Here is a 15835-nt window from a genome sequence, read left to right as displayed (position 1 = left end):
GGCGGCGCCCCCTGGCGGCGGCGCGGGGCGGGGCCTCCTCCCGCCCCTCCCGGCGGGGCCGCCGCCGGTTCGAGCCCCGGGGCGGCCCGCTCGGGGCCGTTCCGGGAGGGCCGGGCCAGCGGCCCCCGGCTCCGGCCCCGGCCCGCGGCCGCCGAGCGGCTTCGAGGGGAGCCCGGCCTCCGGCCTCGCCTCTGCCCCGGAGAGCTCCGCCGCCGGGGGGGCCGAGGAGGACGAGGGGGCCGAGGCGGGGAGCGGGCGAGGAGGCGAGGAGCCCCCTCGGAGCACCCCATCGCCCGCCCGGGAGCGGGCTCCGAGTGCCCCCCGTAACGGGGACGCCTCCCTCGGGACCCAGCCCGAGCGATCGCCTCAGCCCCCGCTGGGAAACGTCCTAACCCAAAACGAGGAGCCACGATTGGAAAACCTGAATTTCCCTACCAGGTGGTCTCGCAGGGCAGAAAATAATCTCCCACGCTGCCACCGAGGCACTTCCATAATAAGAACTTAATAAAATGCGGCAAATAATCCTCTCCCAAGGTCCCTGCAGTTATTAGCAGCTCTCACCTGAGGTCTCTCCACATAAAGCTCAAATTTAGGAGCTTGTTTGAGTGCACCCTGCCCTTCCAGCATGACCGAAGGAGGGAGAAAATCTCTGTAAGGATGCGAGCCTTGAGATGATATTTAATGCTCTATATTTAGGCCCCTGCATCCCTGGAGGTTGTCAAAATTTAATACCGTCCCTGTGAGAAGGAGGGATGTGACATTGCTCCTCTTCCACCACCCCCCCACCACGAGTGGGGACGAGGTGCTGAGACACCTTCCTAGCTCTGCCGCGATTTGGGGGGGGGGGGGGGGGGGCGGCACGATTCCTCCTGGACACATTTGGGAAGCACCAGTGAAACCCAGCAAAAATGAAAATCCCTAGAAAAGGGGTGATGGGGGGGCTGCTCGTTTTTGGAGGGTCTGCAGCCTCTTCCCCGCCCCCCTCCGCTCACCTCGGGGGGAAGCCATGCCACCCCACAGAGCTGGCGGCGGGAGCTGCCATATGCAGCCTGAGAAAAACAGGAAGGAGGGACGGGGACAGCTGGCGGGGACCCTGTGCGGGGCCGGTGCCAGCTGCTGCACGGTGACCCCGCAACGCCCCACCGACTGCCAGCCCTGGCAGAGCCCTGGCAGCTCCCCTTGCCGCTCCCCAAAGTGCTCGGTGCCGGTGCCAGTGTCCCCAAGTTGGAATGTGCCATCCCCTGCAAGTGCGGCGTGGTCACCCATCTCCATCCCCGCGCTGCGTGGACATGAGTTTTTACCTCTGCGTCCCGGGGTCATGTCTAGGAGATGCTGAGCGCCTGGAAAGCATCACCCAGGGCGGGTGGTTTTCAGGGGGCCCCCACCATGAGCAACAGCCCTGGTAGGAAAATGCACAGGCTGGCTCAGGCTCAAAACACTGCTAATGATTAGAAATGTTCTGGCATTTTGCGTCCCTCCTCCGCAGCCTGCGGGATTTGCGGCGCTAAGAGGCTCTGCCAGGACTGGGGGGCTGCGGATGGAGCGGGTTTTGGGGGGACCTGGGGCAAAGCTCCCCCCAAACTGTGGAATTTTTCAGGTTTTGCATGTAACTGGATGATGCTCCCAATGTTTTGCACAGTGATTTTGGGGGGGGCCTTCCCACTAGCACAGATTTTCCTGGAGCCATCCCCGTGATGCATAGATCACCCCGGCTTCGCTCAGCTCCCCAAGAAATGCCTCGTCTTGCTTTGCTGCAGCAGGCAGCCGTGAGCCAGCGATCAATCTGGAGGCTCTAAAAAGGGAAGGGGGATTGGTTTCCCATCTAAAAGCGCCGTCTGAGCAGTGCAGCCTTTGTCTTGAAGCTGGAGCAGGCTTTTGGGAGCAGATCGGTGCTGGGAGCGCAGCTATTTTTTCCCCTCGCTGGTGGGAAGAGGTGGCATTTGCAGCAACTCGAAACTGGCTCAGGGAGAGCGGGTGCGAGCGGCTCGCAGGGATTCAAGGGATGCTCAACCAGCACCCTGCTCCCCTGTGTGCTGCCTTGGCTGATGCGCCCTGGGGGGGCAGTAGCTGTGGACCCCTCCCACCCCCTCTTGGGCCCTGGAGTGGGATGGGGATGTTGGGATGGGGATGAGATGAGGGACGGGGAGGGGGACAGGGACAAAGACAATGAGGGAAATGAGGATGGGGATGGGGAGGGGGACAGGAACAGGGATGGTGATAGGGACAGGGATGGGGATGGGGACAGGGATCAAGCTGATGGGGACAGGGATAATGATGATGTTAAGGCTGGGGATGGGGACATAGGTGGGGATGATGAGGGGAATGATGGCAGGGATTGGGAATGGGGACGGGGGTGGGAATGGGGACATGGATACAGGGAGGGGATGGGGACAGCAACGGAGATGGGGATGGTGGCAGTAGCAGCAGTGGGGACTGTGACAGTGACAGGAATGGGGATGGTGATGACAATGGGTCAGGTATGATGACCACCTTGATGGTGAACGAGGGTACTGGTGATGCCATCAAAGGGGCAGGTCAGTGCCACCAGACACCCGAGCTGGTGCAGCCCCACAAGCCAGCCTGCCCGGGGGTCCCTGTCCATGCTGGGGGGTGGGGGGCCTCAGCGTGTTTTGGGGGCTGGTTGGAGCGAGCACCAGTGCACGGAGCCCACAGGCGAGTCGTGTGGTTGCTTAGCAACCCCAAAATGGATTCGAGGCATGTGAGGTGGGTGATGCAGGGGGCTGCGGGGCTGCACCCCCTGAGGTGCCCTGTGGGTCCCCCATCTCGGTGTCGTCTGAGGGGTCTGCACACTGCCCCCAAGGGCTGGGAAAATGGCTGGGCTCAGACGTTCTGACAGAAAACATCCCAAACTTGGGGAGCAGATGCTGCTGCAGGCATGCCCCGCATGCCTACCCGGCCTCACCATCTTCATCCTTGGCCCTCCTTCAGGTTTGAGCTCTAAGTAGGTCAGAGCTGGTGCGAGAAGGTTTCCCTCTGCTCCCACAAAAGCAAACCTGGGGGCAAAGCCCCCAGTGTGGGAGCTAAGTATCACCCCCAAACAGTCGCATCACCCCTACTTGCTGCAAGTTCATCCATGTGTGCATGACCCCGGTGCAACCGCTTCCCCAAATCAGCACAAATTCAGGCACAACCCTAATAAATCAGTCCCGCTGAGCACAAAGCACAGCCCCCTGCCCTATTACGAGCCCCAAAGCCCCATGCCATAGGCACAGAGCCTGTCCCATTAAATATTTGATAGCATCCTCTGTGCTGCTGAATTTATATTGCATGAAGCCCCCACGCAGGCTGACGGCTCCTTTAAGCATTAGGAGGGAGTTGGAGGCGAGGGGAGTTGCTGCAAGAGAAATTGGAGGAGGCAGAGAGAGAGAGAGAGAGAGAGAGAGAGAGAGAAGGGGGGAAAAAAAATTAAAAAACTAAAGCCCAAGCCTGGCAGGAGCAGCAGTGCTGGCGGGGAGGTGGGCTGATAGGCTCGCCCCGAGGAAGCGCATTACGTAGGCAAGCAGCTCTGCTCAACTTGCCACCTGCGCCGGGAGAGCGAGCCCCTGCGTGAGCCCCTCACCACCATGGACTGCTGCAACGTATGTACCTCGCGCCCTCCGGCTTTCTGGGTTTAATTACTTTTTTTTTTTTTTTTCCCACTCCTGTTTTCATGCAGGGCACGGTGGCAGGGATGTGGGGTGGGGGGGTGGGGGGTTGTGCTGTTGGGGGGGGGGTGATGCTGCAGGAGTGTGGGTGCAGCACCCAGGAGCCAAACCAACTCCATTCCCTCCCCAAGATCTGCTGCAAAGCCTTGCACCCCAAGGTCCCTGCTGCTCCCATGGGTGCTGCCGGGGCTTGGAGGAAAGCACCCCAAAAATCCCTTTTCCAGCCAGTTTTGCATGGCATCCCAATAGGGCAGGGCAGGAAACCCCCCCTTTCCCCAGACCCAGCGGGCAGATGCCTCTTTCTGCTCTTCTCCAGCATTACATCCCCCCAAAAGCCTCTCCAGGAGGCAATGAAGGTTTCTTACAGTCAAGGGAGAAGCTGGTGCTCCCCCCCGCTCACAGAGGGGATCGCAGCGCTGCACCCTCCAGCCTCACCCCGGGGTGAGCCCCCACTGCCACCCAGCCACCAAACAGCTCAGAGAGCAGATCTAGCAGAATGACCATATGGTTTTTCCTCTTTTCATCCCCCTCTTTTTTTTTTTCTTAATTTTCCTGCCTTTTCCCCTTTTTCTCTCCTTTTTCTTTTTTCTTTTCTTTTTTTTTTTTTTTTTTAACCCTCTTGCCCCAGCTGGCATTACAGCACTTCTGGCTGCATCTGGGGTGGCAAAGCCCACCCTGGATACGGGATTTCCCCCAACAAAGCCCACCCTGGATATAGGATTTCCCTGTGGATACACAAATCCCCCCCCACCCCCACCCCCCCCACACCCCGGATATAGGATTTCCCCTGTGGGTATAGGATTTCCCCCGTCTATAACATTTCCACCCTGACTATCACATTTCCACCCTGGACCTGCCACTTAAGCTCCTGTCCCCCTTTCCATCAGTTCAACAAACCTCGGCGCCTCCTGTGCCACTTTGCAGTGACATCGTGTCGCCTCTAAGGCAGCGCAGGGCTTTAGTGTCCCATGCATCCCCAGTGCTCCCACAGAGCCCTTGTGAGAAAAGGAACACACACACACAGCCAGGGCGCACGCTTTTGCATGAATCAGTCCTGGGCGCTTTCTCTCGTGGGTGGGATAAGCCACGGCTGCCATTCCCCCCCCAGCCCAAACATGCAGCTTGCAAAGAACCCGAAAAAAAAAACTCTTCAAAAAGTCCTTTAAAGCAAACAGGGGTGGTGATGTGAAGGATGCAGTGGGCTGCCCAATGCCAGCTCCCTCTGGTCCCATTTGGGTGCTGTGTGCTTTTCCCCCCCTCCCCCCCCCCCCCCCCCTCCAGTTTTTCACCTGTTTCACTGCTCAGCAGTGATAACTTTAATGGGGTTTGACCACTCCAATTGCAGTGGCAGGAGGGGACTGGGCTGCAGGGCGTTATATGGGGGCCATTGCACAAGGAGGCATGCTTTGGGGTCATGCAATGCACAGGTTGTGCATTTTCAACAGAGTGTAAATGTAGTTATTTCCCCACCACTACTCCTTCCCAATTTTCCCATTGATTTTCTGCATTTTGCAGCACTTTCGGTTAAAAAGACTTGGGCAGTCAGCGGGAGCAAAGCAGGGTGAAAGTGATGACCACCCCAAAACCTCCCTCTGTTCGCCTGGATGGCCCCTCCTGGTATCCAAGCACTCAGGGGACCAGGATCTGGCCCTGGCAGTGCAGTGGGTCTGGATGGTGTTTGCAGCAGGGTGGTATTGGAGGGTGGCTATGGGAAAGAGCAGGGTTAAAAGCGTCTTTCTGACACTGTAACCATGCCCCGTTGCTTGCATGCACCATGAATCCCCTGAGGACCTTGATTTTTTTTTAGCAAAAGACCAGGTTTAGGAGCTCCTGGCATGGGGCAAAGCAGGGTCCCCCACCCCGTAACTGCCCCCTCACTGCCAGCAGGAGGGAGCCTGCACGAAGCTGGACGAGGACATCCTGGACATCCCCCTGGACGACCCCGACGCCAACGCGGCAGCGGCCAAGATCCAGGCCAGCTTTCGTGGCCACATGACCCGCAAGAAGATCAAGGGGGGGGAGATGGACCGGAAAACCAAGGATGCTGAGTGCGCCAACAGCACCCGCGGTGGAGACCTCCGCAATGGTGACTAGGTACCCCCTAATGTCCCTTTCTCTTAAAGCAGGGATTCTTCGAGTAGCCTTCCCCATCCCAGCTCCTGCTGGACCACTTGGGCTGGAGAAGGGTTTTTCTTATTCCAGGAGTCAAAAAGCAAGCAGGAGGCGTTCAGGCAGCCCTGCCTTGCCCTAATTTTGCGGGCGCGCCGTAGTAGTTAGCATAGGAATGGCGGGGAAGGCAAAGCCCTAGATTTGAATTGAATTTCTCCCTTAGCAACACCACCCCAAACGCCTCGCCTCAGCACATGCTATTTTTAAAAGCCTGTGTCACAGTCTCCTGGCAGGAAAAGGGAAATTTAAAAGCGCCCACGGCACCAGGGCTGTGGGGCTGGGGGTGCTGGGGGTGCCGGGGGTGCGGGGAACAGTCCCAACCCCTGGACACTGCTTTGGGGTTGGCAGCTGTGCCATCCTACTGCTGCCCCAGCTCCGCGCAGGGCACTGGAGTGCAGATGCAGCTGGGATGCAGTGGGGCTGTAGCAGGGATGCAATTGGAATTCAATGACAGTGCAGTAGGGCATGGACTTGGGATGCGATGGGCATGTGGTGGGGATGCAATGGAACTGCAGTGAAAATTCAGTGGGGAAGCAGCAGGGATGCAGCTGCCAATTGCCGGTGCTGCAAAGCTCATTAAGGCCACAAGGCTCATTAGGGCTGCCTCTCTGGGTCGCCTGAGCAGGGTCTCTTCCTGTGTCGGCTCCAGCCCACAGTGAGCAGGGTTCAGCTCCCACTCCCCACTGAGGTCCTTGGAAAAGAGGTGCCCAGGCTGGGTGTCTCTGCCCCCCAAAACCCAAAGGTCACCCCAGTGCCCCAGCTGCCTGGACAGGGCAGGGGACGGGCAGGGGACAGGCAGGAGCAGGGGCAGTGGAGGACAGGCAGAAGTTGCAAGGACAGGGTGCAGGCAGGGCGTGGAGGAGGTGCAGGATGCAGCAGCTGGGTGCAGGAGCAGGGCTTGAGCAGGGTGCAGGTGCAGGGTGCAGGTGCAGGCAGGGCCGTGCATGCAGTCTGACTGCTCTGCTCTCTTCTTGCTTGCAGGGCCCACCGGAGCCACCCTGCCGAGCCCCCTCAGTCGCCAAGGCGCAGGAGCCCCCGCTTTGCCCTGACCCCGCATGCATCCCCTGGGCCCCCCAGCTGGGCCCCCCCCTCGCCCCCACCCCAATAAAGGTCCCTGCCGGAGGCCGGGCTGTCCTTGCCACCGTGGGGACATCACAGCGCCGGGAGAGACGTCACCCGATGGGGGGAGTGAGGTCACGCTGGTGGAGCTGCGACAGCCGTGGGTGGGTGGGGTGGGGTAACCGGTAGAACCGCGATGTCTGGTGTGAGGTCACACCTGCACGTGTGATGTCACTGGCAAGCATGCAATGTGTGACGTCATGCAGGCACGTGTGACATCACTGGTGGACATGTGATGGCTGGCATGACGTCACACAAGTGTGCGTGGCACCCCTGGGGGACGAGAGCTAGCTCTGGTGATCCTCTGCAGCCCTCGGTGGGCGGTGTGACATCCCCACGGGACACGTGGTGGCTGGAGGGACATCATACGGGTGTGTCTGATGTCACGACTGGATGTACGATGACGGGTGTGACATCATGCAGGCATGCGTGATATCTCTGATGGACCCGTGACAGCCAGCCTGAAGTCACACAGGCAAGAGTTGAACGCTGTGATGCCACACGCCCCCCCCCATGACATCACACCACCGGCCACTGCAGGCGTGATGCAGACATGGCAGGCTGTGACATCACAGCGAGGGACAGCGGGGCAAGTGGTGCACCAACACACACCGTCAGCGTGACCCCGAGGGCCCTGGCTGCCTGGTGTGACGTTACACAGGCATGTGACATCGCACACTCATTGCGGCTTCACCCTGAGGGACGTGGGGCCAACAACCCACTGCATCCTCACAAAATCAGCCCAAAGCATTTTAATCAAAAAAAAAAAAGAATTTAAAAAAGTGCTCCTCCCACCTCCCCCCATGGCTACCTCCAACCCCCACCCCCAACACTTTTAATGTTCGTTTGTGAAAAATGCCCCATTTCCACTGATACATAAAAAAAAAGAGGACCCCTCCTCCAGTTGGGGCTGTTTCGGGGTGCTGGCATCGGCGGGGAGTCTCGGGCCACCAAAACCCGGAGCGCGGGCACCTCCCACACCCATTAAATAACTGCAGGACAAGTGCAGCTGCTCCAGGTGTCTTTTCAAAAAAAAAAAAAAAGTGGAAAAAAGCCCCCAAAAGTGGGCAGGGTGGGATGTCAGAGGGGGACATCCCATTATTCGGGGGGTCACACCAAGGAGCCAGCCCGGCTCTGCGCTGGCACCATGACAGGGATGGCGCCTGCCCGTGCCAGGCTGGAGGGGGGCAGCCCCCCCGGGGGGCCAGGGGCTTGCGGGGGGTGCCAGGGGGCCCCGTTGGTGGGGGGGGGACGTCCCCCGGCCCGGGGGGGTCCCCGGTAGCTGCCGGCAGCTGTGAGGACAGAGGCAGTGTCGGAGGGGGGTGAGGCCCCGTAGGGTCTGTCCCGGACACCCGCAATAGAAGACAAGGTGCTGGTCTTGGAGATGGCATCTGCGGGGGGGGTCCGCGTCCAGGAGGGGGTTTTGGGGGCCACGGCGTCTTCCCTGTGGACAGGGGAGAGAATGGCAACACCTGCTGGAAATCTGACTGCTCCCCGCCACGAACTCCACCAAATCACCTGTATTTTTGGCTGACACCCCCCCAGCCCCCAAAGCAACAGAAGAGCTCAGCCCTGATGAGCTGCAGGAGCTCCCCCACGTAGGGGACAGAAAGAGGGATTCACCCAGTAGGGAGGGGGAACAGAGGTGGAAAATATCCTCATTAACTCTAATGATGACCAGAAATCTCCTCCCCTCATTAATTCCGAGACATAGCAATAACTTGTTGAACCTCTGTCACAGTTTTGGGGGGGGGGGGGGGGGACTGCCCTTACTTGATCTCGTTGGCTGCCTCCTCCTGGCCGTCACGTTTCTTCCTCCGGTAGCCGACGAGCCGGCGGGCAAAGAAGGCGACGGTAGCTAGAGCACCCAGGGAACCCAGCACGGCACCAGCAATGATGGCCCCCTCGCTGGCTGCGGGGAGAGAGGTGGCAGGGGCAGTTTTGCCTCTCCCTCACCTCGCTGCGAGGACCGTGCCCCCGGTCCCCAGCCCTGCGGACACGTACTCACTTGAGTGCACCTCCAGGATGATGCTGCACTCAGCCGACCCCGCTTGGTTCTCAGCCACACACACGTAGAGGCCCGACATGTCCAGCGAGAGGTTCGTCAGCTTGAGGGTGCCCCTAGCCCGGTCTGCAGGGGAGGAATTGGGGTGCTGCCCCACGGCTACCCCCCTGCCCCACACCCACCTCGGTACGGCAGGGATAGCAGGAAGCAAGGTTAAGGGGATGCTCACCCTCCTCCCCCCTTCGCACAGCAAGGCTGGGAGCAGGCAGAGCTCAGGGGACGAGACCCCAGCCCCTCCACCTCTCCCCCTCCTCCAAAGCTTCCCAGGACTTCCCCCCACCCCCAGCCCCACCTTACCCTGGGCAGGGGGGAAGAAGACCTGCAGGGTGGGTGCCCTGCGCTGCCACTGGTAGGCGGGCGAGGGCTTGCCCTTCTCGGAGGCACAGCTCAGCGTCACGTTGGCCCCCACCGCGGGGCTGCCCCGCAGCCCGCAGGCGGGGGGGGCTGGCGGCACTGCGGGCACCACATTAGTCCCGGCCCCAGGGACACGGAGGGGCACAGGGGACCGGGGCGCCCTGCAGGCCCTTACCCAGCACTGTGAGGTTGATGACGGCCACGTTCTTGCCCGTGCTGGTGGCATCATCCACCACGTTGACAGTGCACATGTACTGGCCCGAGTCACGCTCCCGTGTGGCATTGATGAAAACTGAGATGTTGTGGGTGAGGACAGGGTACAGGAACCCCACGCGGGGCTTCAGCTCTGTCTCCTCCACCTTCACCACCCCATCCAGGTATGTCAGGATCTGCGCAGAGAAAACGCCTGCTCGCACATGTCCGGATGGCACTGCAGGAGGGGAAACCCCTCCAAACCCCACATTTTGGGGAGCAGCAGCAGTCACGTGAGCTACCTCCATCCTCACCCACCCTGAGCATCCACAGCATGGGAACCAAGGGCACATCCCCACCATGGGCACCATGAGCACCCTACCACCATAGGCACCTCCCCATTGTGGGCACCAGGAGCATCCTCCCACCATAGGAACCTCGCTATCAGGGGCACCCCAAGCATCTCTCCATCATGGGCAACCCCCCAGCACGGGCATCCCTCCCAGTGGGCTCCACGACCATCGTGGGTACCATGGACATCTCTCCATTGTGGACACCTCCCCACCGTGGGCACCCCCCCGCACTGTGGGCAACATGAGCATCCCCCATGTTGAAGGCACCACAGGCACCTCCCTACTCTGCCCCCCCCCCAGTCACCTGGAAGGGGTCAGCATCAGCCTTATCCAGCAGCCAGGTGACATAGGGTTTTTTCTGAGAGCGGCTGGTGTACCAGGCAGGCAGCACCACTCCCTGCCCCTCCACGGAGAAGACGGAGCCTGTCCCCACGTGCACCTCCAGCACAGCCGAGCAGACACCTGCCCAGCAGGAAAACGGGACGTGACTCAACCCCAGGTGCCAGTTTTACAAAAAAAAAAAAAAAGAAAAGAAAAGAAAAGGAAAAAAAAATAACAACCCCACCAATTGTTAGAAAAACACCCTGTTCCAAAGAAAAGAAAAGAAAAAGCATATTATCGCCTGGAGGCTGGGACAGGAGGAAATTTTTCCTCCTTCCCTGCCACGGGAAGGGCTTTCCGGCCAGCCAGAGGATGCAGGACAAAGCCTTCCCCTCCCACGGCCACTTCCCCCCACTAAACGAGCATGGGAAAGCCTCTGCCCCAGGCTGCCGGGTGCATCAGGGATAAATCCCCAAGCTCCCCAACCGCTTTTGGAGAAGCCCACAGGATGCCACGCAGCCCTGGGGCTGGGGCTACCTCCTGCCCCGGGCGATTTCATTTTTTATGGGGGACACCCATATAGCACCTGCTTCAGTGTAGGCACCCAGCCAGCACCCCCGCATCATTTTGCACCCTCCCAGGTCCTTTGCCACCCCCACAAGTGCTAAACCAGGATAATTGCTGTGTGGCCTCCTGTGCCCCCCCCACCCCCCAACCGTCATCCCACGGGGCTGTGAGGGTGTCAATGCCCCCACCAAAGTATCCCCCCCCAGCGTCAATTCCCTCAAAAATAAAGTCAGGAGCAGGGGGGGATCAGAGTGGGTGCCACAGGTCAGGGAAGGGGGGTGCCTGGCTTGCGGGGGGTGGGATTATTTCCCAGCTTTGCTCTGAAAAGGATCAGCTGGAAAATAATCTGCTCAGGCGAGGTCGGTTGCCCAGAAAGGGTTTGCATTGGGTTCCCTCCAGGGCTGAGAATTAAATGCCATGGGTGACCCCAGCACGGCTGCCCCATCCCCACATCGCTGGCTGTCCCCATCCCATTGTCCTCATCCCGAAAAAATGGGGGGGTGGGGGGCTTTGCTGCTCCATCACAGCCAGGCATCGTGGCCTGGGGGGGAGGGGATTTGGGGCAAATTTTGCAGGAAAAAGGAGAAAAGGAGCTAACAGGGGGATTTGGGCATCAGTGCACAGCCTGGATGGGTTTAACCCTCAAATTAACTCACACCCAAGCACAGCCCCCGCTCTCACAGCCCCCTTTCTCTCCCTCCCCCCCCCCCCCCCCCCAACACGCACACAAACTTCTCCAGGATTTTTTTTCCAGGGCGGGAAGATGAAAACAAGGCGCCTGGGGGTATTTTTAGCCTCCTGCATGCATCCGCTCTTCCCCCAGCAAGGCTTCGGCGCAGCTTCCCGATGGCGCCTTGCGGCCCCAGGCAGGAAGCCTTGCGCCAGCTGATAACACAGGCTCCCCCTGCAAATTCAAAGTCCTAACACACACGCACACACACACACACCGGTCCCCTCCTTGGGCCGGTTTGGCCAAGGAAAGGCAGGAGAAATCAGCCCTGGCTGGGCGAGGGCGGACACCTCAGCGCTTAAAAATAGCTAAACCCAACCTAAGAACATAAAACCTTAAGTCCTACCCAGGGGGGAAAACATGGTGGAGACAGCAGCGCAGGTCACTCGAATGCAAGCAGCATCACAGAAATAAAAAATTAAATTGAATTAAATTAAATTAAAAGAAGTTAAAATAAAATACAGAGGATGGTTCATTAACTACTCAGATGAGCCCAAGTCGCACAAGTGGTTTTGCATTTTTGATTTAAGGTCGGAAATGGGAAGCCGAAGGGTCACAGCAGGTTGGGAGTGAAAAGCAGTGATTTGGAAACCAATCACCCCCAACATCTGCACTCTTCACCCCATGAAAATTCAGGATTTTCAGCCCATCAGCATCTTTATGTCCCAGGTAAAGCACAGCGAAAGCCGTGCACAACAGGCAAAGTTAAGGTAGAAAGCCAAGTTCTTGGAGCCGAGCAGCGGCCGGGCACCAACATTGGCTCAAGAGGGAGTGAAGAGCAAGATGCTCTTGGCACCGGCCACAGGCTTCCCATCAATTTTGCCTCAAGATAAAGCCCTGAAATCTTTCCAAGATCAGAGACGGCAACAAATACATATATCATTACTCACAGGGTTACCATGGCCATGAGCAAACACTTCTGCACCGAGCTCCTATGTCATCGAGTTGTTATTTCAACAGAGGGCTGCAGGACCAGCCTGAAGTTGTCCCAGTGTAGCCAGCCCAAGCCATGTTTTCCCAGTCCCACTGGGAATCAGTGGCAAAGCTCAGCAGACGCCTTTTTCCAGTGGTTCTATCCCTCCCTGTTGCTGGTTAGTACCCATACACGTGGAAATGTCTAAAACACATCAAATCCACCAGCGCTTACCCCAGACCAAGCTCCCTTTGCTGTTACAAGCATGCATTAATGCTGAAACCTAGTGACAACCAATTCGATAGCGATCTGTGGCCGCAGCATTGCTCTGTCATCCTTCAGCAATGGAGATCTGAGATCGCAGCTCCATCATCACCCCCAGCATGCTGGGGAGAAGCGACGCTATCATCAAAGCACAAATGTTGTCTTTCTGGAGGATGCTTGCTTCCAAAATCACCTTTTTTTTTTTTTTTTTTTTCTTGGAGAACTGACCCACAGCCTCTCGTGCAGGAGGAATCGCCCCAAAAGGTGCTGGAAGAGCAGGTGCTTGAGCTCAGGCCAGGGATGCAGCACCAGTGGTCAGCTCCCTGGCGATCAGGACCGAACCCTTTGGCGCACGGGTGCTGCTGCTGGCATCAGCTCCAGATTTAGCCACCTCGCCGCTGCAAATCCTCTAATGCTTTAAACAGATAGAAAAAATTAAGCTGCTCGGGGTGTGCATATGCATATCGGCATGGGTGCCCGGGGCACTCGCCTGCTGCCGTCCCTGGGGGCCATCCGACTGCTGTTTGGGATGAAAAACTCAGGTTTTTATCCAACTGCCTTGAGCTAAGCACCTGCCTGGGGAGGGCTTCCCTCTGCTTGAGCCCATCTGCCAGTTTTTTTCCTTCAGAAAAAGCCTTTAAATCCCTGCACACCTCTAGCAGTGATTGCGCAACCTCATTGACAAACTGCAGCACCTGTATAAAACACTGAGCTGCCCTCTCCCCCTCCTCCCCCCCACCCCACTGGCTAAATCCTACCATTTCAGCCCAAAATGCTGCCTCCCACATTAAAACGCCCCCCTCCCGTCCCCCCCCAAATCCTCTTGCAAAAAGCATCCTCCCCAAAACCGCAGTGCCCAGCCGGACCCTATAAGCTATTAACCACTTGGGAATTAATGGGCTGAAGACGGATTGTGTTTGATGCCCTCACTCTATAGGATTAAGGCAATCTGGCCATGTGAAACCGAGAGAGAAATTAAACCGAGAGACGACGGCTTGGGTTTAATACGCTCGGCTCGTGCTTCTCCAGAGCGGAAACGGTGGCCGAGCAGGAATCTGACTGGAAAAACGGCCCCTAAGAGCCTTGGAGAAAGGTCAAGAGACCGCCTTGCGTGGCCCTTCAAGGAAACGAGCCTGCACCCACCCAGCCGTGGGGTTTTCTTCCCTCCCTCAGCTCCGGACTATTTATAAATGGGCCGATAGGAGCTGCTGGTCTGCGGAACGGCGCCCGTTGGGAAAATCCACAGCGGCTTTTCTCACGACCCAGGGGCAGAAAGTGCCGTATCCTCTGGAGAGCCAAAATCAGGAAAAAAATGCGACTTTGCTATAGATAGACACGGGCAGCCAGCTTTAACCCCCGCCATGCCCAGCCCCAAATTTCACTGCGCGGCCGGTGATGCGGGGACAAGGAAGAAGCAACGGGGCCACCAAGCATCATCCCTCGTTTTTCTTTCTTCTTTCCCATCTTTCTCCCATCACTAGTTTTGCTATGATCCCATGTGGACCCCATAGAGTAGGATGGGATGTTTGAAAGCATCTGAACCCACCGATTTGGTGCCCAAACATCTTTTCACCGCATTTCTATGCTATGGGGTAATTTGGGTCTTGTAGCATCATGTCCCAAGACTTCATCACGACTTCGTCCAGGCAACCTGGCACGACCCTATGCAAATTTACATTGCAGACAACACAGAAGCTCATCCCAGCACCCTTTAATGGCTTTTTAATGGAAAAAAATAAAAATAAAAAGGAAAAAAAAAAAAGAAAAACAGCTGTCTCCTGGGACCGGGGACCCCTAGACAGTGTCCCGCCATGGAGGAAATGCCACCCAAGCACGCCACACCACTGCCATTGTTTTGGGGGCCATTTCCTTTGCCAGCAACTCAAAGGGCTGTTTCCCTTTGAAGCACACCCAGCACTTCCAACCTTTCCCTTAAGATCACAAAAAGGGATGGAAATGGATGGGGGGGGGGGGGGGAGGAGGAAAAAAGCCCCTAGACAGAGAGGGGTTGAGACCCTCTCCACTTGGCATGGCCAGGCCAGCTTGGAGGCATCGGTAAACAAGGGGGGAGGCAGCAGGTTTTATCATGGGAAAAAAATAAATTGATTTTTTCTGCTCAGCGCTGCGCAGGAGAGCAAGTTGTCAGCAGGGGAAGGGGAGAGCGGACCAGGAGCACATCCACATCCCCGCGCCCCAGTCCCGTCGGGGTGATTCGGCTCCGGGGCTTTGGGGGCGCAGCGGGGTTCCGCACCGCCCCGGGGTAACTCCGCGGCCCCGTTTGCTTTCCCCGCCTCGGAGCACCCAAGGAGCGGCAGCTGCCCCTGGCAGGGATCGGGATCGGGATCCCTGGGATCGGGATCCCTGGGATCGGGATCCCTGGGATCGGGAACACGGAGAGGAGCCGGGGGTGCCCCCGGGGCTCCCCCCGTCGGTCCCCGCTTCCCTCCCGCCCCGCAGGTCCCACCGGCTGCCCCCCCCCCCCCCGGTACCCCCGCGCCGTGCCCGGTGCCCCCCGCTCCCCATCGGTCCCACCGGTATCCCTCCGCCCTCACCCCCCCCCCGGCTTCCCCAGCCCCCGGGAGCCCTGCCGGGAGCCCTGCCGGGTGCCCCCCAGCTCCCCGCCCGGTGCCGCGCCGCGGCGCTCACCCAGCAGCGCAGCCAGCGCCAGCGCGCCCGGCGGCAGCGCGCCCATGGCCGGAGCCGGAGCCGCAGCAGGTGCCGGGGCCGCGCCGGGGCGGGGGGGGCGGGGGGGGGCCGGGGGGGGTCTGGGGCGGGAGGGAGTGGGCGGGGCCCAGGTGGGGCCGCCCCGCAGGTGGGGGCGGGGCTCGGGGGGGGGGGGGGCGGGGCTCGGCGGGGGGCGGGGCTCGGCGGGGGGCGGGGCTCGGCGGGGGGCGGGGCTCGGCGGGGGGCGGGGCTCGGCGGGGGGCGGGGCTCGGCGGGGGGGCGGGGCTCGGCGGGGGGCGGGGCTCGGCGGGGGGGGCGGGGCTCGGCGGGGGGCGGGGCTCGGCGGGGGGCGGGGCTCGGCGGGGGGCGGGGCTCGGCGGGGGGCGGGGCTCGGCGGGGGGCGGGGCTCGGCGGGGGGCGGGGCTCGGCGGGGGGGCGGGGCTCGGCGGGGGGCGGGGC

The 15835-nt window shown here is 59.6% G+C and overlaps 2 protein-coding genes across 4 annotated transcripts; one reads left to right on the top strand and one right to left on the bottom strand.

Annotated features, from left to right (window-relative positions):
- The first annotated feature begins 3313 nt into the window (after positions 1–3313).
- Positions 3314–7956, top strand: NRGN (neurogranin). The gene is made up of 3 exons (XM_080567908.1): positions 3314–3599; positions 5553–5759; positions 6816–7956. Exons 1-2 carry the CDS (start codon positions 3585–3587, stop codon positions 5757–5759), a joined length of 222 nt encoding a protein of 73 aa, XP_080424034.1. The 5' UTR covers positions 3314–3584; the 3' UTR covers positions 6816–7956.
- Positions 7957–7961: 5 nt separating this feature from the next.
- On the bottom strand, positions 7962–15457 carry ESAM (endothelial cell adhesion molecule). Of its 3 annotated transcripts, none has more exons than XM_080567905.1 (7): positions 15359–15457; positions 10222–10379; positions 9548–9761; positions 9316–9471; positions 8962–9084; positions 8727–8865; positions 7962–8397 (listed from the first exon to the last, which is right to left on the bottom strand). In XM_080567905.1, exons 1-7 carry the CDS (start codon positions 15402–15404, stop codon positions 8064–8066), a joined length of 1170 nt encoding a protein of 389 aa, XP_080424031.1. In that variant the 5' UTR covers positions 15405–15457; the 3' UTR covers positions 7962–8063. The 3 variants fall into 3 exon arrangements, with proteins under 3 accessions (XP_080424031.1, XP_080424032.1, XP_080424033.1); XM_080567906.1 differs by lacking the exon at positions 15359–15457 and adding an exon at positions 14259–14351; XM_080567907.1 differs by lacking the exon at positions 9316–9471.
- Between the last annotated feature and the right edge of the window lie 378 nt (positions 15458–15835).

This window comes from Anser brachyrhynchus (assembly GCF_964034855.1).
Source record: "Anser brachyrhynchus genome assembly, chromosome: 25".
NCBI classification, from domain to species: domain Eukaryota; kingdom Metazoa; phylum Chordata; class Aves; order Anseriformes; family Anatidae; genus Anser; species Anser brachyrhynchus.
Note: the sequence above shows the minus strand (reverse complement) of the source record. Positions and strands in the feature narration are given on the sequence as shown.